The sequence below is a fragment of the Artemia franciscana genome, chromosome 9 (assembly GCF_032884065.1).
Source record: "Artemia franciscana chromosome 9, ASM3288406v1, whole genome shotgun sequence".
Lineage (NCBI taxonomy): Eukaryota > Metazoa > Arthropoda > Branchiopoda > Anostraca > Artemiidae > Artemia > Artemia franciscana.
The window spans coordinates 34,596,675-34,621,909 of NC_088871.1; the positions used below are offsets into that span (position 1 = coordinate 34,596,675).

General features: G+C 34.8%; 1 protein-coding gene across 2 annotated transcripts in view; it reads left to right on the forward strand.

Moving 5' to 3' along the window:
- LOC136031322 (pre-mRNA-splicing factor syf1 homolog) overlaps window positions 1-25,235 on the forward strand; it is a 110,238-nt gene that overhangs the window by 79,697 nt on the left and 5,306 nt on the right. For both annotated transcript variants that reach the window (XM_065710799.1, XM_065710800.1), the window contains exons 10-14: window positions 4,267-4,556; window positions 6,651-6,800; window positions 11,041-11,150; window positions 17,260-17,463; window positions 21,233-21,349. In XM_065710799.1, coding sequence (XP_065566871.1) covers window positions 4,267-4,556; window positions 6,651-6,800; window positions 11,041-11,150; window positions 17,260-17,463; window positions 21,233-21,349 — 871 coding nt within the window. The remainder of the gene's footprint in view (window positions 1-4,266; window positions 4,557-6,650; window positions 6,801-11,040; window positions 11,151-17,259; window positions 17,464-21,232; window positions 21,350-25,235) is intronic.

Genomic DNA, 25,235 nt, shown 5'->3' on the forward strand with positions numbered 1-25,235 from the left:
AAGCTAATTGTCTGGTATAAAGGCCATGAAAACCAGTTATTGTCTCATTTTCGCGACACAACTTCTCGCGTGTGTTCTATATAACAAGGAAGTACCAAAGTTTTTTCAACTGAAAGTAGGGAGCGACATTAAAGCTTAAAATGAACAGAAATTATTCTGTATATGAATGGGCTTCCCCCCTGAAAAAATATCATTGTAGTGTTACTTCTACATTAAATTCAGATTAAAAACGGGCAATTGTTAATTTAAAAAGACAAAGTTTTTTTAGGGAAGTAAAGAGCGAAGTATAAACTTAAAACGAACAAAAACTATTGCTTCACAGTTTATCTAACATATATCAATAGAACTAGTACAAATCAACCAGCTAATTATATTTCCCTGTTTTTAGGATTATAGAAAACTAACGCTTTACTGAAAACACAAAACAGTATCGGAGTTCTGGTAAAATAAAAACAAATCGATTAAGGGCCCTTTTATAGCATAAAAATAAAGCATTTTAGGATTGTTGCTTAATTTTCCTTTTCGCCTATTTGGTAAAATTTCTGCACAATGGTTCAGTTCAATGATTGGCTTTCGTTTTGGTTCTGAAAAAAACGTATCATGATTAGTTTCTAGACAAGTTCGATGTGAAACCATCTTGATGATCTCACATATGACTACAGACTAGCTTTAAAATTTTATCATAACATGAAATTCTCTGCTGTATAGAGAGAAATTGCGGGATTTCCAGAGTTCATATTATAGCTTATTTGATCTTCATTTTGAGTGAAGATCTAAAGCGTATTTCATATAATTTGATACCGTTTATTACCCACTATTAGTATTATAGCTGGTAAGAACAAAAGGTTACCTGATAATCAATCCAATATTTCTGTATGCCGTTCAATGACTTCGCGGCTAATAAAAAAGTATCTATTTTTATGGTTATGTTTTTAAGATAATTTTAATTGTATACTGAAAGCTACTGATATCACAGCTGGTGTAAGACTATGTAAAGCTTTATAGATTAGTTTGTTGTTGTCAAGCTACGTATTAATTTTAACTAGTAAATCAACGTTCTTGTTTGTTATACTTGGTTTTTGTGTTTTCAGTAAAGCGCTAGTTTTCTATAATTTTACAAACATGGGGAAATATAATTAGTTGGTTTATTTGTACTAGTTTTATTGATATATGTTTGATAGACTGCGAAGCAATAATTTTTGTTTGTTTTCAATTTCAACTTCGCTCTTTACTTCCCTAAAGAACTTCGTTTATTTAAATTAATTAATTTTAATTGTCGTCTTTGACTGTTGATAAAATCTAAGAAACAATTTACAGGGCTGTTGCATCGATTAATGCCCTTATGAATACTGTATAATATAGGTACGGAATTACAATAAGCGACCAAATGATGAGTAACTAGGCATTTAACGAGCCAATGCAAAAATCACTAAGTTGATAAAGAAGTTTCTTGTGACAGTGATTAAAATAAAATTTAACAAATATTTCCGACACATGAACAATAGTTGTTATCAGCGAAATACAATTAATAATCCTTCAACAAAGAAATCAATAAAAAATCTCACTCACTCAAAAGCACTTCTATAAAGTAGCGACGAAATAAAAACCAGAAGCAAATATTTTATTTCTTATTTTATAGTTTTAATTGATCGTTGTTTTTAATGAAAAGTTTTGAGTTAGATCATTTTAGATGACGTTTCAGATTTTAAGAATTGATCCAGACCATGTGTGAGGTCTAAATTAAATAAATATTCGAATATGATAAAGCTTTAGCTTACCTTGGATAATTTATATGATTTCACAAACCTTTTATTCCTAAGGCTTTTCGGCTCTGCAAGATTACTAATAACAAAATACATTTTGGGATGGTTTTTTAACCTAAGATACCTATTAGCTACTAAGGCTGGGAGCCTGAAACGGTGAGAAGGGAACATTGTTCAAATATGCACAATGATTCTACCTCAGCCGTAGGTTGAACAGCCCTCTCAAATCCTATCAAGTTCGGACAAACTCTTGTCAAGTCTCTCACTGTCAGTGACGCCAAGATTAAAGTTTGTTTCAGTGACACACCTGACAATAGGGCAAATCTGGTTCGCTTTTTTTATGAAAAGTCAATTTCCTCATATCTATCCTGAGCATTGGTGATGGTAACCTATAAGGAGGCTAGACCTCTAGCTAACCATTCCCCCAGTGAGTAGCTGGAGTCAACCACTGAGTACCAACGCTTTCATGGGCCCTTCTTTCGGAGGCCCTTTCACCATTTTGTAGTCATCTTGGAAAGGATTCTCCCGCGATACCGTGGTCAGCATAAAAGACAAATGTCAATTTAGTTTCGCTCTTAGTTCTTATATATTATAAACACAACGGAACTAATCAACTTCATTACTATATAGAAAATCTATGCCTCTCTCCGAAAATCTAACCAAATAAGTCGTTTCCTAAGTGTTTCCAGTGAATATAGAAATGCTCCTTACCAAAATTTGTGTAACTTTTTTTAAGTAGGGTACACTGTAGCCAACCGATGGATGAGTGAAGCGACATTGAGATTGTCAAAATTTTGTCTAGTGATTGTTCCAAGATTCTTGTGATCCAAGCAAGGTTTGGCAGAAGATGATAAATTTCGTCAAGCGCAAAAGACTAGGCTATATTAATTCTTCCTGGTTTGTTTGATGTAAGCCCAAATTTTCTGAAATCTTCCTAAAATATTTACACGAAAGAAGAGGCCCCTTCAAATACCTTTCTGGAAAAAAATGAGGACATACAAATAAACTTTTTATTCCGTTCAAACATAATTAACCTTCTGAAGAAGAGAATTTCTAACCCTGATCCGAAACTCAAACGATCTAGGTGTTTGTCCACATGGTGGCAGTATTTTCATTGGGTGACGTTAAATCGGGTGGCTGAATCTAAATATGTTTCCTTCCAGAAACGCTTTACTTATAAAAAAAAATAATAGTAATAGAAAAAAACTTGTGTGTTTATCACAATTGGCTTGAAAGTGCAGACATTTTCCAAAATGGAACAAGAAGTTGAATCAACATGTACGATCTTGAAACGAAAGAGTAAAGCAGAAAAGGAAACCAGGACTATCAGCATTCCTTGTTGCTTTGCCGAAATGCAAAACATTTTAATCGTTACGATAGCGAAACTTATACCGCAAAACGGGGTTATATCCAACACGATGCTGTCAAAATAAATGACATATTAAATTTAATTAAAACATCGTTGTTCCACCAAATGAAATTTTAAATGAAGATTTTTTAATACGAATGAAGTCTGAAAACCTTAATAGACCGCCTTAATTTTCACCGGCACTATCATAGCTGCGGGTCATCTACCACGAAAACACTAAGTTTTGTTAGCGAAAAGTAAGTTTTCAGCTGTTTTAGATGGTATGTGGCTCTTCTTTGAGTAATTTGAAGTTAGATGGCGAAATTGTTTCAAGAATTAAATTTTGGCAGTAAAGCTAGCCAGTTGGGGGTTCACTGATAGCATCTTCTTTGAGTAAGTTAAAAATTACATTGCAATATTGTCTTAAAAATGAAGTTGTCAATTAAGCTGTTAAAGATGCCTAGTAGGTGATTAATTGGTAACATCTTCTTTCAGTAAGTTAGAAATCATATTGCAATACTTTTATTAAAAGAATTTGTCAATTTAGCTGTTAAAGATGGCAATTTAGCTGTTACAGTGGGTGGTTAACTGGTAACATCTTCTTTGATTAAGCTAGAAATTTGATCTGACGTTGTTTAAAGAGAAATTTTCAAAACCTCTGGTATGTGAACTTTATAATTATAATACTTTTTAAGCTTTTGTAGTGGGTAAGTCGTGTTAAAACATGCTTTGAGCTACGAGTGGTAGGTATATTGCCTTGCACTACAAATATAATCATGTTTTTTCGTTGGATTTTTCTTTGGCCTTCTATCTGACTAGAGCATTGGTTTTCAACCGATTTTTGGCCATTCCCCACCTGGACATTTCTATAATCCTGATGCCCCCTCGTGATCATGTATTTCTTTGCTCTTTAAATGTATCTGAATGTGACGTTGTTTCAATTAAGACTCTAGAGTATTGTCAGTCGAAGGGTGTACGTCCTGCTCATGACCCACCAAAATATTCCCATGCTCCACCGGTGGGACATGTGCCCCATTTTGGGAATTACGGGATTAGAGAGAATAAATAATTTGATCCTGCAATATAGCTCGTTAGAGGTATTAGAGGGGTTATTTCGGTTATTGTTATAATTTATTATTCTGTTAATTCTTATAGGAATTATGAAGAATCTTTAAAATTAATGCAAAAAGCGACAACTCCGCCTCCACGAAAGGTAGCTTACCATGATGAAAGTGAGACAGTACAAGCAAGACTACACAAATCCCTAAAAATCTGGTCACTTTATGCCGATTTGGAAGAGAGTTTTGGGACATTCAAAACCTGTAAAGCAGTTTACGATAGGATCGTGGATTTGAAAATCGCAACACCTCAAATCATCATGAATTTTGCTCTATTCTTGGAAGAAAATAATTATTTTGAAGAAGCATTTAAAGCCTACGAAAAAGGTAAGCAGCTGTCGATATTGGTTCGCATATCGATGCATCGAGCTTAATATAGCTATGTAGCAGAATGTGGGCACTTGAATACCCAAGTTGAACAACTTAAAGTTTGGTTACTTGCAAAGGGCAAGTAACTTTCGGGTATTGATTCATGTATCGATGGATCAAGCTTAATATAGTTATGTAATAAAATCTGGACACTTGAATACCTAACTTTTGAACAACTTAAAGCTTGGATATTTTTTTTCTTCTAGCAAGTAATACCTTTTATTTTTGAACCTTACCACAATCATTTTGATACATCTTCGTGGAAGAAGGGAAATGAGTTGGTATTACTTAATACAAGCCCCTTACAGCATTAACAATATTACAACTTGAATTTTGAGAATTTGAAGAACTACCATTTAAATTTCTATCAATCAGGGGAAAGGAGGAATAACTCGTATCCAAGAATGTATGAGGTTCCAATAAAGTAAAAATGTTATGACTCCTATATTTCAAGCTAAGTTTTAAAAAGGAAGGTATTATCAGTTATCGCTAGATAAGTATTTGTACTCTCGGTTTGCTAATGCTTTGTTTTCACTAGAATTGGTTCAAGATATTTTATCTGTTCGACACCTTAAAAAAATGGAATTACAATAGAGTTCTTAAATATAATGAATGATTGCATTAATATAACAAGTAGAAAGACTTTTAATGGTGATTCTTTTTTTGTTATTCTAACTATAAAAAGAGTCTAGCTGACCATTTTCTTTTTTTTTCGAGGAACACAAGCTAGACGTCTAAGAGAATATTTATGGAAGAACTATTTGGGAAACCCTCAACCACGCCGTAAAGCCTACTGCAGATTTCATACGATTTGAGTTGATGTCTTGAGATGCCTTAGTGTCTTGAGTTTGAGAGCGATTTTATTGATTCAAGTTTCTTTAGCGCTTATGTTTAAAGCTCAATAGAAAGCCATTGAGACGTTTAATGACACTAATCTTTATCTTATTCCTTAGCCAGAAGCCATATTTATTTTTGATGTTGAGCCAAAAGACAGTTGGGTGTATACCGATTCCAGCAAAACTGATATTTTTGTCTGCTTAAAAGTTTGTTTGATACTAGGTACAGGTAAAGTATTACATCGAAAAGATTTTTTTTTTTAGGGTTCACCAATATAGAAGGTAAAAATTATATGCTCGAACAAGCCTTGCCTGATTAGCTTTCGGTTTAAGGAGATGGACAGAACAGGCGGTCTTTCATATTTTAGGAGAGTACAGAGTAAAAGTACTCAGAACAAAATGATAAAGCCCGCTATCACTAAACGAGTGCGTTTTAGGATAATGTCTTTGATGGTATCTGGGAGGGAGGATTTGGTCATAAGCTTCTCAGAATATAAAAGAATTTCGGCTACAATAATTGAGCTGGTCAAGGATTGTATCCACGCGTCATGGGAAGTTGGGAACTGTTTTTTCCATGGTTCCCATGGCTTGAAAATGCGCAAAACCTTTGCCAATAGTTTCACATTTGCCTATATTTAAAGAAGAAACATGCATGTGTAGAAGAAAATAAGGGTTAAACCATTAACTTTGTCCAAAGCTGGATATTCCTTCATAGCGCTTACTTATTCCCTAACGTAGTGGCAAGCATGGTCAAGAATTTACCCGAAATGACGCTGGTATATGAAAAGGATGCAAGAAGAAGCCGTGACTGACAATAAATGAAACCTTATATTGGTATGTAAGACGAAGCCTAAGAAATGTACAAAATATTTTCTGAATTTAATTAGTCAAATAAAAATCTTGCGGAGTATAAAGGAAGAAAAGGAGAAAATATATTTTTGGAGGCTTAAGTTGGAAATATTTCATACTTTCATTAAATGTACAGTATCTGTTATTGGATGTAAGAAATCGCCAGACACTTTATTTCTAACGTTGTATGTATCAACGTATATATACTCAATCAACGTATACTCAGTATGTATGTTTATTTTAGTGGATTATGTAATCGGTATTATTGAACAAATCTGCTTCCTGGATGGACAAATATAGGTGATTCAATAGTCATTTTTAATATCATGTCATGATGTGCAATCCTATCCTATTTTTCTGTTTTTAGGGATTTCTTTGTTCAAATGGCCAAATGTTTATGACATTTGGAATACTTACCTGACCAAGTTCCTCAAAAGGTATGAAGGAACAAAACTAGAGCGCGCCCGAGATCTTTTTGAGCAATGCCTAGACGGATGTCCTCCACAATTTGCTAAAGGTATGTACACATCTTTTTTTTCTAATGCTGTTCTAATTATAGAAGACATGTGTAAATTTGCGTTTGATGCTTACGAGTGACTCAATAAGAAAAACGCTGGTTGTCCTGGATGGATGGTACAAGGCTGAAAAAGTAACATTTATTCTTCGGGGGTCTTTGAAGGTAGCTAAAGTGGAAGCTGAAAATAGCATCCGAGGGATGCCTGCTAATGTGTCCGCTATTGTGAGTAATTAATAGTTTTTCTGTATGTATTTTTAATGTTGTCTCTTTTTCAAACAGTTCGTGGTAACGAACTGTAGTAAGGAGCGACCCGGCTCAATAGTAAACGAAACTCCAAAAAACGGAATTTTGATGCTAAAAGATACATCAAAAGAATCGGATTTTCATGCTGATTTTAAATATATAAGTTTTTATCAAATTTAGTCTTTGTTTTCAAAAGTTACGAGCCTGAGAAAATTTGCCTCATTTTGGAAAATAGGGGGAAACACCCCCTAAAAGTCATAGAATCTTAACGAAAATCACACCATCGCATTCCAGCGTATCAGAGAACCCTATAGGAAAAATTTCAAGCTCATATCCTATCTACAAAAATGTGGAATTTTTGTATTTTTTGCCAGAAGGCAGATCAGGGGTGCGTGTTTATTTGTTTTGTTTTGTTTTGTTTTTTTTTTTTTTTTTTTTTCAGGGGTCATCGTATCGACCAAGTGGTCCTAGAATGTTGCAAGAAGGCTCATTCTGACGGGAATGGAAAGTTCTAGTGCCCTTTTTAAGTGACCAAAAAAATTGGAGGGCACCTAGCCCCCCTCTCACGCTCATTTTTTCCCAAAGTCAACGGATCAAAATTTTGAGATAGCCATTTTGTTCCGCATAGTTGAAAACCATAATAAATATGTCTTTGGGGATGCCTTACTCCCCCACAGTTCCTGGGGGGAGGGCTGCAAGTTACAAACTTTGACTAGTGTTTACATAGAGTAATGGTTATTGGGAAGTGTAGAGACGTTTTCAGGGAGATTTTTTTTGGTTTGGGGGTGGGGTTGAGGGGAGGGGGCTATGTGGGAGGATCTTTCCTTGGAGGAATATGTCATGGGGGAGGAGAAATTCAATGAAAAGGGTGCGGGATTTTCTAACAATACTATAAAAAAAAACAATGAAAAAATAAATATGAAAAAGCTTTTTTCAATTGAAAGTAAGTTGTAGCATTAAAACTGCAAACGTTTGGTTTTAGGACGAGGGTTAGTGGCGTTTCCCCGTAAGACAAGCCAAAAGTTTACCCAGCTTCAAATGGGTACCTAGAGAAATCCAGGGAAAAGCACGGGAAAGCGTCGGATGACTTGCCCCCAACCACGCATTGCACCCCGGCCGAGGGCGAAGAATCAGGAGATCGGCACCTGCGCTACGCGAACCCTAATCGGTTTGCGTGCGAAGGTTTGCTTTTGCTTTGCTTTGCTATAAATGGCTTCATAAAAATATACATTACTGTCTCATGGAATGCCCTCTTTAAGCCTAGGATTCTTAGGGTTCTAGGATTCTTAGACCACACTGCTTTTCCATTTATGAAAAATTATTATTTTTGAATTTAGCAAAAAAAAAAGAGAAATAATGCCAATATAATTACGCAACAAAAATTTTTAGAAAATAGTAAAATGTGCACTATTGACATTCGATTTTGTCTTGTTGATTGACTAACAGTAGTTCTAAAACGTTTAGAATGTGGATTGTACTTATTTGTTCTGTTTTTAAGTTGTTTTTCCTTGTTCTTTCTTTCTTTTACCCGTGTGTTTAGTTTGTGGGGACGTGGAGCCGAAACGTCCTCGATTCTTATATTAATTAATATTTTGTTTGTTTTTTTTTATTCCGTTTTTCGTTCCACTCCTTTACTTAAATTAAACCCTTTTTCTCTCCTAAGCTTTCGCTCCTAGGATGATAGTCGATGAGTTCACCTTGTTACTTCATACAAAACTATCCATACAACCGATTCAAAATTATGCACGTAATAAGATGTGGTATAATTGAATTTGGTGGATGTCTTGATAAAAATGTGCAATTTTGCTGAGCTAAAAAATTCCCAAACTTGTGCTCTTTAGTTTTTGGGCTATTTTTATGGTATTAATTATTAAAAGTCGTCCTCAAAATCCATGCGACAGTCAGTTCACTGCAAAAAATGGAAAAATGGAAAAAAGTTCCTAATTCTTTATTTTTATACAAAGTTCATTAAAAGGTTGAACTAGGATATAAATCACCTAATATTGCATTGTATTTTGAGGAAATTCTTAGTTTTGTAAATGTTCCATTTGTTTCTCTGTTTGGTTTTTAGTCGCTTATGTTTTTTTATAAATTATATTTTTATAATTTATAAATATAAGGATATAAATCACTCTAATATTGCATTGTATTTTGAGGAAATTCTTAGTTTTGTAAATGTTCCATTTGTTTCTCTGTTTGGTTTTTAGTCGCTTATGGTTTTTTTTGTAAATTTTACTTAAATTCTTATTATTTTTTGATTAATTTTAGATTATATTATTTTATATTTAGCTTAATATTATCATATTTATACTAACGAAAACATTTTACGCGAATGCACCTTAAACTGAAATAGTTAGGTTTGAAGATATCAAACGCATTAACTCAATTTTTTTTTTTACTTCATACTGAAAGTAGACATAGGTTAACAATATTTGAAAAAGAAGAAAGAAATAATGATTGTAAGTTTACAAAAAAAAAATAAAAAAAAAATCTGAAAAAATGGAAAAATGGAAAAAAGTTCCTAATTCTTTATTTTTATACGAAGTTCATTAAAAGTTGAACTAGGATATAAATCACCTAATATTGCATTGTATTATGAGGAAATTCTTAGTTTTGTAAATGTTCCATTTGTTTCTCTGTTTGGTTTTTAGTCGCTTATGTTTTTTTTATAAATTATATTTTTATAATTTATAAATATAAGGATATAAATCACTCTAATATTGCATTGTATTTTGAGGAAATTCTTAGTTTTGTAAATGTTTCATTTGTTTCTCTGTTTGGTTTTTAGTCGCTTATGGTTTTTTTTTGTAAATTTTACTTAAATTCTTATTATTTTTTGATTAATTTTAGATTATATTATTTTATATTTAGCTTAATATTATTATATTTATACTCACGAAAACATTTTACGCGAATGCACCTTAAACTGAAATAGTTAGGTTTGAAGATATCAAACGCATTAACTCGATTTTTTTTTACTTCATACTGAAAGTAGACATAGGTTAACAATATTTGAAAAAGAAGAAAGAAATAATCATTGTAATTTTACAAAAAAAAAAAAAAAAAAAAAATCAGAGCAGAACAGAACAGAATTGTCATCATATTATGAAATGTCTAATAAAATTCCAGTGCTAAGATTTTCACTAGTTTTCTCTTCTTTTTTGCATGCATAGTAAAATGGCAAAATGGATTTGCTTAATCAAGACAACGATATAAAAAAGGCCAACGTGAGGTTCTGCAAACATGTTCATTGAACGTTGCTCATTTATTTTATTTATTTGTTTACTCGGCTTTTTTTTCAGACTTCTTTTTTAGTTTTCACTTACTAAGGATATTGGGAGGAGTGTTCAAAACGGGGATTTCAAATATCCGCCTAAAGGACATTCGACCATGGAGATTTCAATGGTTCGTAGTTTAGGCCTTGCAACTTTTTCACCTAAGAAATAAATTAAACAATCTTGTCTAAAATTTTGGATTATATTTCATCGGTAGTTAATGAATTCTTGTTTTTCTAGCTCTATGTCTTTTTGTGTAAAAATCCTCTCTTGAGTTAGGGGTAGGGGACAGATTAGGTTGTGTTAGGCTAGGTGTACTCATGTGTACCGGAGTTATCGAAATAGTGTATCTACATTATCTCAGAAGCAACTTAGAGGATTGAGTCGAAATATTCAGAGGGTATCAAGGGGATAAATGGACATCAGATTTTGGCTTGAATAGCAGTAGAGGTAAATCGATGAAATTATGTATCCAAGCTATCAAAATGGTTTATCTACAAAATCTTAGGAGCAACAAATAGGGTTTGAGCTGAAACTTCCAAAGTGCCAGGGAGGAGGCAAGGGGACTTCATATTTTATATTTAGAAGAAGGGGGTATGGAGTTACAAGCTCCAATATTTTTTAACTTTTGTCAATTACAATAAATAAATTACACAATGTTCTCTATTAATAATCTTTTGGATTGAATGTCATCTGTAACTAATGAACTCTTGCTTTTCTAGCTCTTTATCTTCTCTATGCAAAAATGGAGGAGGAATACGGATTAGCTCGTCATGCCATGGCTGTTTATGAGAGAGCAACCAAAGCTGTACAATCTGATGAACAGTTTGAGGTAAATTTATTCTTCTATATTTAATTTTAGTCTCTCTTGGGTATCTGGATGTCACATACCAGAAGATATTAAATATAATCTCTAGAAAGCGGCGCTCTTATACTCGTGTCTCGTAGCAAAACTACCAGGTCATGTACATCTCACACTCTTTTGAGTAATAAGCCATTTTGAAATATTAAATTATTTACGATAAACGATTTTATTATCAAAAGCCTTATACGGTCATGTCGATCAGTGGCAGTTCTTGTCATGTAGTGCTTAAATGTATCTTTTCGAAAAACAAGAATATGGAGTCTATTTTTGGACAACCCTGCTATTGTTGTTTTACGTTTTTTATATATTTTTTGAAATTGTTCACGATATTAATAAAAAAAAGGATTAGTACATAAGCATTCGGGATAATTAGAAATCTAGATGGATAGGAATTTTACTGATTGTAATATCGTAAAGTGGCTTTGTCTGTCGGAAACAAGGCTTTATCTGTTGGAAGCATTGGCACATCTTCTGTTTTCTGTTTGTCTTTATTTTTCAAAAAAATAAGAAGAAAAAAACAAAACAAAACAGAAAAAACAGACTGTCTGTTGTTTTTGGACCTGCTTTTTTTTTGACCGAGCACTTGTGTTTGCGCTATTGTCTTGCTGATAAAGACCAGCGATCTTTTACGCTGCTATGTGGCGGTGAAAGGTCGGAGTTTCTGAATAACAGAAAAAGAAAGCGAAAAGAAGAGAACGGAAAAAGAGTAGAAACAAGTCAAGTGTGGTCTATTGAAGAAATAACACTTAATGAACGGTCCAGAGAGGCAAAATGCTGAGTTTAAGTTTGAATTTGGATTCTTTTGAATAAAATTAGGTGATCCAGAAAGGTTATTGATCCCCAAGTTTGGGGTGAGCTAAACCTAAAACTATAAAACTATCTTAAATAATTCTTTCTGCATTTATAAAACAAACATTTATGGTAAAGGCACTGGAGCATTCCTGTCCAGAAATATGTGTTCTTCCGAGTGACAAATGCATGAGCATAAGAAGACAAAAGATTGATTTATCCATGCGCTTTTTTGCAGTTTAACACACGATTGAATATTTTCCACTAAAAAAAAAAAAGGCAAAAAAAAAGTCATTCCAAAAATCGATTTTCTCTTTTCTATTTGTACCCGCTCATGCATCAATCTCTCAGAAAAATATAAAATAAAAGCTATAAATACCAAAAAATCTTCCCTGGAAGTCCAAGATTCAGCTATATCCAGAGTCACTCAAACCAACAGACCAACAGGAACTGAAAGCTGCTCAGATAGGTGGCTGGTCCCTTCACTGATGTTTGGGTCAGGTGGAAATAGTTCAACATTTTTTTCTTTAAGAACCAAATTTCTAGATCTCCCTCATCAGCATCTCGCTTCAATTCACTTTACTGGAGCAGGTAAACTACTCTGGCAATAAAACACTTCGCTTGTTTTCCCTTTAATAATGACATCTCTGCTAATATGTAACAGTTTTCCTCGATTTTCATTGAACATTCTATTATACTTGTGATACCATCTCCTGAAAGTTTCAAATCGTCTAGCTATAGCTCAGTCTTTCCATCAGCTGAGGAAGAATCTTCATGAAAGATGGCTTTTGATGTAGTAGCTGCAGATTTTTTCATTGGGTTCAGTATCTTGCCCTTTATAGATTCTGAACCTGTCTTTGTTTGCCTGTGATCTCTTTTTATCTCAAGCTCCGCTTCAATATGGGCTTTCGTTGGTGTTTCAGTCTTTACCCTACTTTTCATTTTTTTTGTGAGCCTTGTTATTGGTATTAGCCGATTGAGTACAAGCCTGTTGAAGTAGAGAAAGATATTAATGTAAAATGAAGTTTGAACATATAGGATTGGTTCCTTGGAAAGTTTTCAAGATAATTCTTTGTTGTGCTGCTTTTCGCTGCATAGGGATCTAGATGATTGGTGACATATGACAACAAAAACATATATTCATATATTGCATTTCTATTGAACGCTAGTATGCTTTTGGGGCAAAACCCCCTCGCAATATTGCTCATGGTAAAATCTCTTTGAAATGCTTTACCAACAAGTCCTCTAATATCATGAATGTCACGGGTTTCCCAGGATGATACATCATCCATGGGTCCATAGTATCATTGTAATAGCCCTTGGGGGTACCATAGACGGAAATATCCATTGGCTTAAGTTTATGGATACAAGGCAGTGGAAAAGTCAGTGATACAATTCCTTGCTCACTGGCCGTGTTAAGGGAGATATCACTCATCATAGTCTAAAATTAACAGACGATTGTTCTCCTTGCTGTATTCAGCATACTTGACAAAATATGAGATGAAACAGAAACTAAATATTTTAGTGGTTTTTCAGCCACTTGGGTTGGCTGCTTCAGCAAATGATGCACGTTCATTCGCCAACATCCGGCCCATGAAGTTAGGTCTTGGTAAGACAAAGAACGGTGGCAAAGATGTTTCCAAAGCACCCACACAGCCTGCCAGAGTGACGAGAATTCCATGCTCTCCTGATGCTACTTAACCCAGTTATTTGACACCCTTTTATGTAATTACTTGTGATGGAGTATAGGCTTTATATTTCTTCGCAATCGTAAATCATGTCTGATTCCATAAACTGATTCTTGTTAAGAACGTAATGATCCGTAAATGTTTGTCAAAACTATTCTCAAAAATTTTTTTCTTCACTTGGCTCAAAGATACTCCTCCTAAAAATCTTCATACTAATTGTATTAATTGCAAGCTCAACAAAAGGCTTCTGCTTCTGGACATATCAGTGCAGAGTCTTAAATGGTATGGCACGAGCCTCAGAAGTTCTCTGAAGAGATTCGTCCTGTTCCAGGACCAGCACAGTGGTATTTTCATGTTATTATCACTAAAGAGCCTCCTTCCTTTTCTGAACCTCTTTTTTTTTACTCATTGACGTCAAAAGAAATAAAGCTGCTAAAATCAGTCTTTAGCTACGAAAAAGAGAAGAGAAGAGGAAGAGAACAGGAGGAAAAAGAGAACAAAAATCAGACATGTTTTTTTTCTATCAATCATGAAATTATCATTATTGAGACTGTTCACGAATCAACTTTACAGTTTATTTGATACCATCATTTTTTTATGATAACACCAACTATTAGATAATAGAACCATTCAGATACAAATATAATAAGTGGCATAGGTCATTTGTCGGGTACTATGACACGTGTCATGCAAGCCAACACAAATTGTGTCACACTATTAGATTATGCCATTTTGGATGGGGCCAATTCAGTGATTTCTCAACTTGCTTATAATGAATAAATACCTTACCTAATTCCAAGCAAAAAGTAGCTAGACCTCTGTCAAGCAACCATATCCACAATAAAGCTCATAGTTGGCTAAAACAAACTTAATTCGAGGCTCCAAAAACGTTTTTATTATGAAAAGTTTTGACTAAGTAATTTTTCCTTCATGAAAACACGTTTTCTCTTTTGTATTATATATGCCTCTTGTGTCATAGATGTTTCTCTGTTTTTGCCATCGCAGGTGAATCCAGCAAATCGGTAGTTCTAAGAGTGTGTCACACTCACTTTCGTGCCATATTACCAGTCTCACTTTCTTTCTGTCTATTTAGAAAAGAGCCTGTGTTCAATGGTCTTTGGTTGAAAACAAAATTTTCTTCCCCGTAATGGTTTTCTTCCCCGTTTCTTCCCCGTATACGGTTTCCCCGTATTGGACTAATCGTCTTTGTTGCATCCATTGACACTTGCATAAAAGAATAGGCGTATTAATGAAGTAAATATTCATCAGGACATAGGATTTTGGGATCCCAAAATTTATCAAGATTTTGGATAAATATAGACTGTTTTTGGACCTAGGATATATTAAATTTTGGACAAGATCGGATTTGAATAAGTTGTACTTTCAAGTATCCGCAATGAGGAATATTGGGTTTTTAACCTATAAAAAGTAAATAGCATTAAACAAATGTCTGTATCGATCCACATTTATTACAAATGCCCACATTGTTAAATCCTAATATTTATGGAAAGATATTGTGGACCCATAGGCCTACCAGGATTCTGAGTTGGCAGGAGGGAGTTAGGGTGAACAATTTTCTTTGAGTTAAAATTATAGACAAGGTGTCTATTAAATAGCTGAAGATTGTACATTCATTTGTAATATTTTACATTTCGGTTCTAGAGGGTTGTTAAAATCTTGGCAATAATTCGGTTCTAGGAGCTCTTAATAAATCTCGGTTCTAGGAGCCTTGGTAATAAATTTTGGTAATAAATCGGTCCTAGGGGGGGGGCTCTTAGACGTTCCTCAAATCTTGGCAATATATCAGTTCTAGGGGGCTCTTAGACGTGCCTAAAATATTGGTAATAAATCGGTTCTAGGGGGGCTCTTGAACGTGCCTCATATCTTGGCAATAAATCGGTTCTAAGAGCTCTTAGACTTTTTTCAAATCTTGGCAACAAATCGCTTCCAGGGGGCTCTTAGACGTGCCTCAAAGCTTGGCTAAAACCTTCATACTCTTGAGCTATGAGCAAAGATAGTGCACCTATAATTATAGTAAGCTGCGGTTTGAAGGAGGAATTGTACCTGTGCCTTCATCCCCGGTTTATACTAAATCTTTGTATTATATAATTTGTTTATTTTCTTGTTGTGATTGTTAATTTATTTCAAAAGAAAGCTTTTCAAGAAGTTTGTTTTTTTCTTTTTGTCTGATAGCAAACATCTTTATGGTCAATCTAAGAGTACCTTACCTTAGACCTTAGATCCTCCTGTGCCGCCAGAGGCACCCAGGGCATCCACGAAGAGCCGCCAGTCATCCCGCATATGCGCCGCTGCCCAAACATATTTCCACTGGGGCTGGATCGTCGTGTGGATGTTCGACAAATACCGTTGGTAGGTGCGACGCAGCATGTTCTTGGGTCGACCTCTCCTGAGAGTTCCCTGGGGATGCCACTCTAGGATCTGCCTAGGGATCCTGTCTTCCTTCATACGGATCACGTGCCCAAGGTATCGCCATCTACGTTGTCGGATGACGTCTGTGACCCTGGGCTGGCCTGAGATAGAGTGGACTATCTGGTTTGTGACGTGATCCCTCCAGTCGATGTTCAGGATCCTCCGAAGGCAATTGTTTTCGAAGGCTAGGATCCGTCTTTCTTGTTGCTGATTCAACTTCCAGCACTCACTGCTGTAGAGAAGTGCAGAAAGGACGTTGCTGTTAAATAGCCTCAATTTTAGCTTCAGGGAATACTTCTAACAATCTAAGAGTGCAAATGTTTTTTTTGTTTTGTTTTTAATTTTGTTTTTTTATTTTATTTGTTTTGTTCTTAGAACGTTCATAAGAGGGGATAGGGAAGATGGGCCGGCTGATTAGACAAAGCGAATATCTAGCAGGTCTAGCTTAAAGATAACGTGATAATGCGGTCTTCGTATGAATGCACATCTCATATATAATGAAATCTTCATTTGTCAGTAGGAAAAAAAAAGTAATTTTTGGACTTCTGTATTGGCTATGAATATAAATGGTGCAACAGGTGAATTTAAAAGTCTATAAAAAAAAAGGTCGATTTGTAAAGGATTTCGTTCGACATGTTCATGTCGCATGTAACGACATAAACATACACATTATATACAAGAACATATTCATGTTATTGTATATAAGATTTGTTGTCTTGGTGATATCTTTTTAACAGAATCTAGGGTTTTTTCTTTAAACAATTCGTCGCAGCTTAAAAAACTGCGCGTGGAAGATCCCTAATTAATGTTACATGCCATATATTAACGTGAGTACTACAATGTAAGCTCAGGTACTTCTAGTAAAATTAAATTCACAGTATTCAGTTACGGACTCTATTTTATAGAACTAATTATGATCTTTGAGAACAGCTGTTTCCGGAATAGGAAACAGCTGTGTTGTCTCCCTGAGCCGTCAATAAAAAGGTGACATAAGCCTTTTGGTTTTCGGTGCGATGATATATCACATTGGTGTTTCTCACCCTGTTTGACCTTGTGGAGCTCCTAAGATGAATTGCAGACTTCAAGGAACCTTTCCATTTTGCACAAGTAATACCGTACCCCGCTCATAATTTTTCCTATAGTAGTTAACGTGGCTTATGTATTTTTAGATGTACAATATTTATATTAAAAAAGCCGCTGATATGTATGGTGTTACTAAGACGAGACCAATCTATGAAAAGGCCATTGAACAATTAAATGAGACACAATCAAGAGAGATGTGCATTCGTTTCGCTGACATGGAAAGAAAGCTTGGAGAGATTGACCGTGCGAGAGCCATCTATCTTCATTGTAGTCAAATCTGTGATCCCAGGGTAAGTAGTTTCTTCTCTAATTAACTCTATTCTAGCTAAGTGCTGACATGCATTGCGTAATTCCAGCACTTTTTATAATGAAAGAAAGTGCAACGCTTATAGCCATCTTTTGGGTTGAAAATTAAATGAGGAAACATGGCCACTGAGAAGAGGATAATAAACATCAGTCATGTGATAAATACACGTCTGGGGTGAGAACTGGTATGAGCTATTGTTTTTTTCTTCTTTTTCTTCTTTTTTCATAGCTTGGCATATTATTTTTTTCCGATATCTATAAAAGCAGCTCATATAAAATGTCTAATATTCCCCTATATATGTGGAATTCTAAAAGCTAGCACTTTTCTGAATATACAAAACTGACTTGAAAAAACAGGGTGTTCTTTTCAAGGGCTCAGATTCCCAAACACCATAACTAGGAAATCAGACCTTATTCGAAACTAAGTTTGGTTTGATAAGTTTGGTTGGAGATCCGATAACATGTCCTGCCAGATTTTACTGTCTTAGCAATTTTCTCCTTTGAAAATGCAAGTAAAATGAGACAATAATATTAGACGAAAAACGATAATATATCTAGGGCCAGGGCTGTATCCAGGATTTTTTTCGGAGGAAGGGGGCTACAAAAAACTTTAGAAAACACATCCAAAATTCGTTTATTTTCATTTTTGTCACGATTTTACAAGTTAGAGAAACATTTGGGGAGGGGGGGGGTTAAAAACTCCTTAATCCCCCTTGACCTTGTCTAGGGCTATGATAAAAGAAAGGTCAAGGCTGCTCTGTAATGTTTTACGGAGGATGAATGGTGCACTACCAAAAATTGTGCTTCTTGGCTTTCCGTCTGGGGTCAAACGAAAAGCAGGTAGTCCGCGAAGGATAAGAGTAAAGATTAAAAAGAAAATATAAATTTATGGGAGGATGTAGAGAGTAACCTTTCGAATATAATAGGGTGGGGTAGAGTGTGCACAGCCGTGTTGGTCTTAGACGGCTTAGTGCTGCACTGAGTTGTTAATATTATTAGTAGAGGGTGTCTAAAAAAAGAACCCTGGATTAAAATGTACTATAAGTCGAACTTATCACTCATTTGCGAATTTATACCTCAAACACTGATCACAAACATTTATAAGGGTGTCTGCCTCCGTAAAGTGCGGCCCTGTCCGCTAAAGATAAGTAAACTTTCGTTTTATTGGATCCTTATTTGCATTATGATACATTTTTAAAAGGGGAATTTGGCATTAGCACGGTTCAAAGGATATCGCCTTTGGCCAGTTCGGATTGTTAGCATTACGAGCCAGAATGAGTCTATGCCAAAAATTCACTGTATTTTGCTATGGATCCCATGACTTTCAAAAAGTGTTAAAAGCGAATCTTCTGTCATATAATGAAAATTATTCGGAAGCTTCGAGAAAACAGTTAAGGGTATTAATCATGCTTTCCACAAGTGCGAATCTTCTCCTGATATTTACCGTCAGTTTTTGAAAAAGAAAGATGCAAAAGGCCTTGGAGGTGATCCGACGGTTAACGTCGGCTCACCGTTCTCCAACAGAAAGGTCTGCAATCTGAAATCAGCTTATTTTAAAATAGGAGCTTAAAGCTGGCCAAAAATATAGGTTAAAAATGGTTAAAAATATAGAGAAAAAAGTTCACGAAAAAGTGGATGCCGTCGGAAGTGCAAGAGGCTCAGCACAACTAGCCGCTATAAACTCTGAGTTGATTGTTTTGGAAACATATGATTTGATCACGCTGGAAAAAATTTAAAAAAAAATTGAAAAATTGTTTTCCACTCTGAAAAGCTATATTGAGACATTAGAGCTTCAGGTAGGTACTATGGAGAAGTTGGATGATTATGAGCAGGAGCGTTTACTTGAGTCTTTGTTTTGTTTTATTTTGTTTACAGGATCCGGAACCGACAAAGGCAATTAGTGTTAATTTTGATAGAGAGCAGATTTAATCCGTGAACCGTTTCAGATTATCGAACGCAAAGTCAAATAACCGGACACCGTTGCCCGTTGCGCCGGTTCTCGTTAAATTTGCGACTAAAGATATGGCGCATACTGTTTTCAAAGCGAAATCACAGCTCGTTGATTCAGGTATATTCGTTACTGAATATCTTACGAAAGCAAAAAAAGTGATTCCTGAAGGTGCAAGAAACCAATATGGCTAAAGAACGTGTGGACTGATAGTGGCCATGTTTAAAAGCGTGAGCAAGCTTATAACAATCCAAAACGCATACGTTCGCTTGTTGAAACCATTTTGTTTTCCGTATATTTGTGGTTTTGTGGTTTTTATTTTTTTTTTTTTTTCTTATTTTTTTTCAGTATTTCAGTTCTAATTTGATGATTTTTTTTTCTCTTTTCTTTATTTTTCTTGGTAGGAATAGGAAATTAGTTTATATTCTATATATGTTGAATCATATTTCTTCATTGAAGAGATTTATGCATAATCTGTTTCGTGTTTTGTTATTGGCATGTTTTCACAAGTCATTGCGTCAGTTTGGGATTTTAATCCTCTGTTATTTGAAAATGATTTTACTTGGTGGTCTCATGGGTACGTTAATGCAAAGGAGATTAAGCGAGAGGGGGAGAGGGAGACAGGTGACCCTAGGCTTGTTTAGAAATGTTTATTGTGAAATATATAAAATATGAAAAACAATTTTGCCAACAGCAACAAATAAAAATAACGGGTTTTTTAATCCCGCACTGCTATTTATTTAATCTATCATATGTTTAGGAATAACCTACCTGAGTCAGCTCAAGATTGTCACCCGATTGCTATTTACAAGAGGATTTTAAGTAATTATTTAATGTCTTGATGTTTATATATATATATATATATATATATATATATATATATATATATATATATATATATATATATATATATATATATATATATATATATATATATATATATATATATATATATATATATATATATATATATATATATATATATATATATATATATATATATATATATATATATATATATATATATATATATATATATATATATATATATATATATATATATATATATATATATATATATATATGTTTGTTTTTTTGGGGGGAGGGGGGTTGTGTTGGATTTTTGAATGGTTGAAACGCATTATATTGGAATTTTATTCAGTAACTGTTTCATTTTTGTTTCTCACCTTTCGTTTTCCTGGCCATAGAGCCTTACGGAGGAGTCTATGTTGAAGTGTTTTTGTTGTAAAATTTATAGGTTGAATAAATTGATTAATTGATTGACTGGAAAACAATAGGACAGTATTAGAGATACCCTTTTATAATCTTTGCCATGGAGATTGACTGATTACTGTGTACTTAGAACTAAAGATGTTTCGTAAAAAAAAAAATTAACATTAAATAATTATTTAATATTTTTCCCTACCTTTTTAGCTTCTAATGGGTGCTTTCCTAAATTCTACTTACTACGCCTGCCTGCTCAAGTTGGTACGACAAACGCGAATAATATCAAGATTTTTCAAGTGAACCTTTAACATGTCGATACCGCACTCTTTTTTTTTTTCTTTCTTTTTTTTACAGTTTAGCACTCTAGGATGGAAATTGTTCCTGATAGTTTATTCAGATTATGCAGATTGAGGTATACAAACCTGAAGATATATATGAATTTTCAATTTGTTTCTCTTTCTCTCCCCCCCCCCCTCTTTCCCTTTCTCTCATTTCCTCTCGTCTCACTTCCACTCCTCTCTATCCCCTTGCCCCCCGGTCACTCATGGGTTTATACAGTTATTATTTCTTCTTTCTAGATAACCGAGGATTTTTGGCAGACATGGAAAGAATTTGAAATCAAACATGGAAATGAAGACACAATGCGAGAGATGCTGCGTATCAAGAGATCCGTTCAAGCTATGTATAACACCCAGGTAATTTATAATCTGGCATTTCTTTCTTTGCTTTAACTCTGCAAGTGGGAGTATTGTAATCTACCTTTGATATATGTTAATAATAATAATAAAAAAAATCATCTAGAATATGAAGTCAATGTAGAAACATATAGTGCATAAAATATATTATAAAATATAACTTTATTTAAAATACAGTTATTGCTTTTGCCAAATGCGGTCAATTTGTTTTGCATAAATCTAATCTTATAATGTCTTTTACAAAGCTTAAAGACTGAAAGATTTTTAAATCTTGTGTATGAGAATTTTTGAATTGCTACTTTTGGATTTCTTTTTTTTTTTTTTTCTTTTATTTTTCTTATCTCCCTTTTAAATTTTTTTTGTTTTTGCGGGATTCTCGGTTTTAACTGAAGACTACTATAAATTGTACGGCGAAATTCCGTGGAATAGTGCACAGGACAAACCCTGGGGGGAATGAACAGTTCTAGGTTACTTTTCTGTTTTAACGGGAGCCTTGGCATCAATCTCAGTGGTACCCCCCTCCCCATCTCCTTTGTCTTCATGTGTGGATTTTCGAATGCTGTGTATAAATCGGTCTAGAGGAAAATAACAACTGTCATAGTCAGAAATTAGAAAAAAAGTAATAAGTGAAGCAGTTACAGCGACAGCCCTTTCCAAGGATACAAAACAGACACTGATAAACAAATATACATTTACGTAAATATATCTGAACCAAAAAATAACAAAAATAATTTAATAAATACCATTCCAAACCCCTACAAAGGCTACATGTAAAGGACGAGGATCATGGAACAAAACTTTTAGACATTACAACACTTTTACATTAGATAATTAAAACACTAAACTATGAAGCATTTAAACGTACTCTATTTAAAACATTTTCACATAAAAAGAAACAGAAACATAAAAACGAAAAAAAAAACGGAAGGAGAGGGAGCTTACTTAAATATGACAAAACTTATAATTCAAAGCAGGGGATGCGAGACTCCAAAGACACGGTAAAAAAAAAATAATAATAACAAAAAAACATATACATATTTAACAATTTATAGATTAAAATTAATCTATAAAACAATCAATCACCATACCTTTGAACGCGTAGAAGGAAAGACAGCCCCATGCCGCAGCTGCAAGCGTGTTCCATGCTCTTGAAGATGCCAAAAAACACCTAATAAGAAGGTAAATAAGATTAAAGGAAAAATGAAATAGTATCTGTATAAATAAAAATGTACTGTCTGTCTGTCCGTTACACTATCTTCTATAAAAAAAGGGAAAAAATAAAAAATAAAGAAGAAAAAGAAAACTAAAAAAAAGAAAAACTAAAAAAAAAACTAAAAAAAGATAAAAAATTAAAAAAAACTAAAATTAAAGGATTTTTGATTCAGCATGTATGACAGACCTAAAGACACAATATGCGATGCGTAAAATTTTTTTTCTGTCCTCACCCCCCCCCCCTTTTTTTACGCTGAATTTCTATAGCGATTTAAAAAACATCCCATTCCAATTCAACAGCTCTTAGCAATTTAAAGGATTTTTAAATAATTGGGGAAAAAATCAAACCGTAATGTAAAGAGCGCGGTGTTTAGAAGTGGGTAATGCCCCTCATATTCGGAATTATTTCTCTTTATTGTAAGTTCTAATTTAGCTCTTTACTTAAATTTGAGAAAACTTGTTTTTATGACACTTTGTATTAGCCAAGTGGCATATAGCGATCGCAAATTCTGTCGGTCTGTCTGTCCCGGTTTTGCTACTTTAGGCACTTCCAGGTAAGCTAGGACGATGAAATTTGGTAGCCGCATCAGGGTCCGGACGGGATTAAATTAGAAATAGTCGTTTTCGCGATTTGACCATCTGGGGGGGGGGAGGGGGTAGGTTAATTTGGAAAAAATAGAAAAAATGAAGTATTTTTAACTTACGAACGGGTGATGGGATCTTATTGAAATTTGATGTTTGGAAATATATCGTGTCTCAGAGTTCTTATTTTAAATCCCGACCAGATCTGGTGACATTGGGGGGAGTTGGGGGCCTAAAATCTTGGAAAACGCTTAGAATGGAGGGATCGGGATGAAACTTGGTGGGAAAAATATGCAGAAATCCTAGATACGTGATTGACATAACCGGAACGGATCTGCTCTGTTTGGGGGAGTTGGGGGTGGGGGGGGGGTTTAATTCTGAAAATTAGAAAAAATGAGGTATTTTTAACTTACGAAGGAGTGGTGGGATCTTAAGGAAATTTGAAGTTTGGAAGATTTTTTTTGTCTCAGAGCTCTTATTTTTAATCCCAACTTGATCCGGTGGCATTTGGGAGAATTGAGGGGGGAACCTAAAATCTCGGAAAACGCTTAGAGTTGAGGGATCAGGATGAAACTTGGTGGGAAAAATAAGCACGAGCCCTAGATACGTTATTGACATAACCAGAACGGATCCGCTCTATTTGGGGGAGTTTTTTTAATTCTGCAAAATTAGAAAAAATGACATATTTTTAACTTACGAAGGAGTGATTGGATCTTAATGAAATTTGATTTTTGAAATGATATCGTGTCTCAGAGCTCTTATTTTAAATCCCGACCGGATCCTGTGACATTGGGTGTTTTTTTTTGGGGGGGGGGGTATAAAATCATGGAAAACGCCTAGAGTGGAGGGATTGGGATGAAACTTGGTGTGAAAAATATTCACAAGTCCTAGATACAAGATTAGAAAGATCTCGGAACTCAGATCTCTTATTCTAAATCCCGACCGGATCCAGTGTCATTAGGGAGAGGGGGTGGAAATCTTGGAAAACGCTTAAAGTGGAGAGATTAGGATGAAACTTGGTGGAAGGAATAAGCACAAGTCCAAGATAGGTGACTGACATAACCGGACCGGATCCGCTCTCTTTCGTGGAGTTCGGGGGGGGGGGGGGCAATTCGGAAAAATTAGAAAAAAATGAGGTATTTGTAACTTACGAACGAGTGATCAGATCTTAATGAAATTTGATATCTAGAAGGATCTTGTGATTTAGAACTCTCATTTTAAATCTCGACTAGATTCGGTGACATTGAAGGGAGTTGGAGGGGGAAACCAGAATTCTTGGAAAACGTGAAAGTTGAGGGGTCTTACGAATGGGTGATCGGATCTTAATGGAATTTGATGTATAGAAGAATCTTGTGTCTCAGATGCTCCATTTTCAATTCGAATCGGATCTGGGGACATAGAGGGCTGGAGGGGGGAAACAGAAATCTTGGAAACCGGAAATCTTGGAAAACCCTTGGAGTGGAGAGATCGGGATGAAACTTGATGGGAAGAATAAACAAAAGTTATAGATACGAGATTGACATAATCGGTACGGATCCGTTCTCTTTGAGGGAGTTGGGGGCTGTTAATTTGGAAAAATCAGAAAAATTGAGGTATTTTTAACTTTAGAACGGGTGACCGGATCTTAATGAAAATTGATATTTAGAAGGAATTCATGTCTCATAGCTCTTATTTCAAATCCCGACCAGATCTTTTGACATTGGGGGGAACTGGAGGGGGAAATCGGAAATCTTGGAAAAAGCTTATAAATGTCGTAGATACGTGATTGACGTAGCTGGACTGGATCCGCTCTCTTTGGTGGAGTTAGGTGATGGGGTTCAGTGCTTTGGCGAGTTTGGTACTTCTGGACGTGCTAGGACGATGAAAATTGGTAGGTGTGTCAGGGAGCTGCACAAATTGACTTGATAAAGTCGTTTTCCCCAATTCGACCATCTGGGGGGCTGAAGGGAGAGGAAAAATTAGAAAAGTTGAGGTATTTTTAACTTACGAGTGTGTAATCAGATCTTAATGAATTTTAATATTTAGAATGACCTCTTGATTCAGAGCTCTTATTTTAAATCCCGACCGGCATTAAGCCTCTGATTTACCTTTG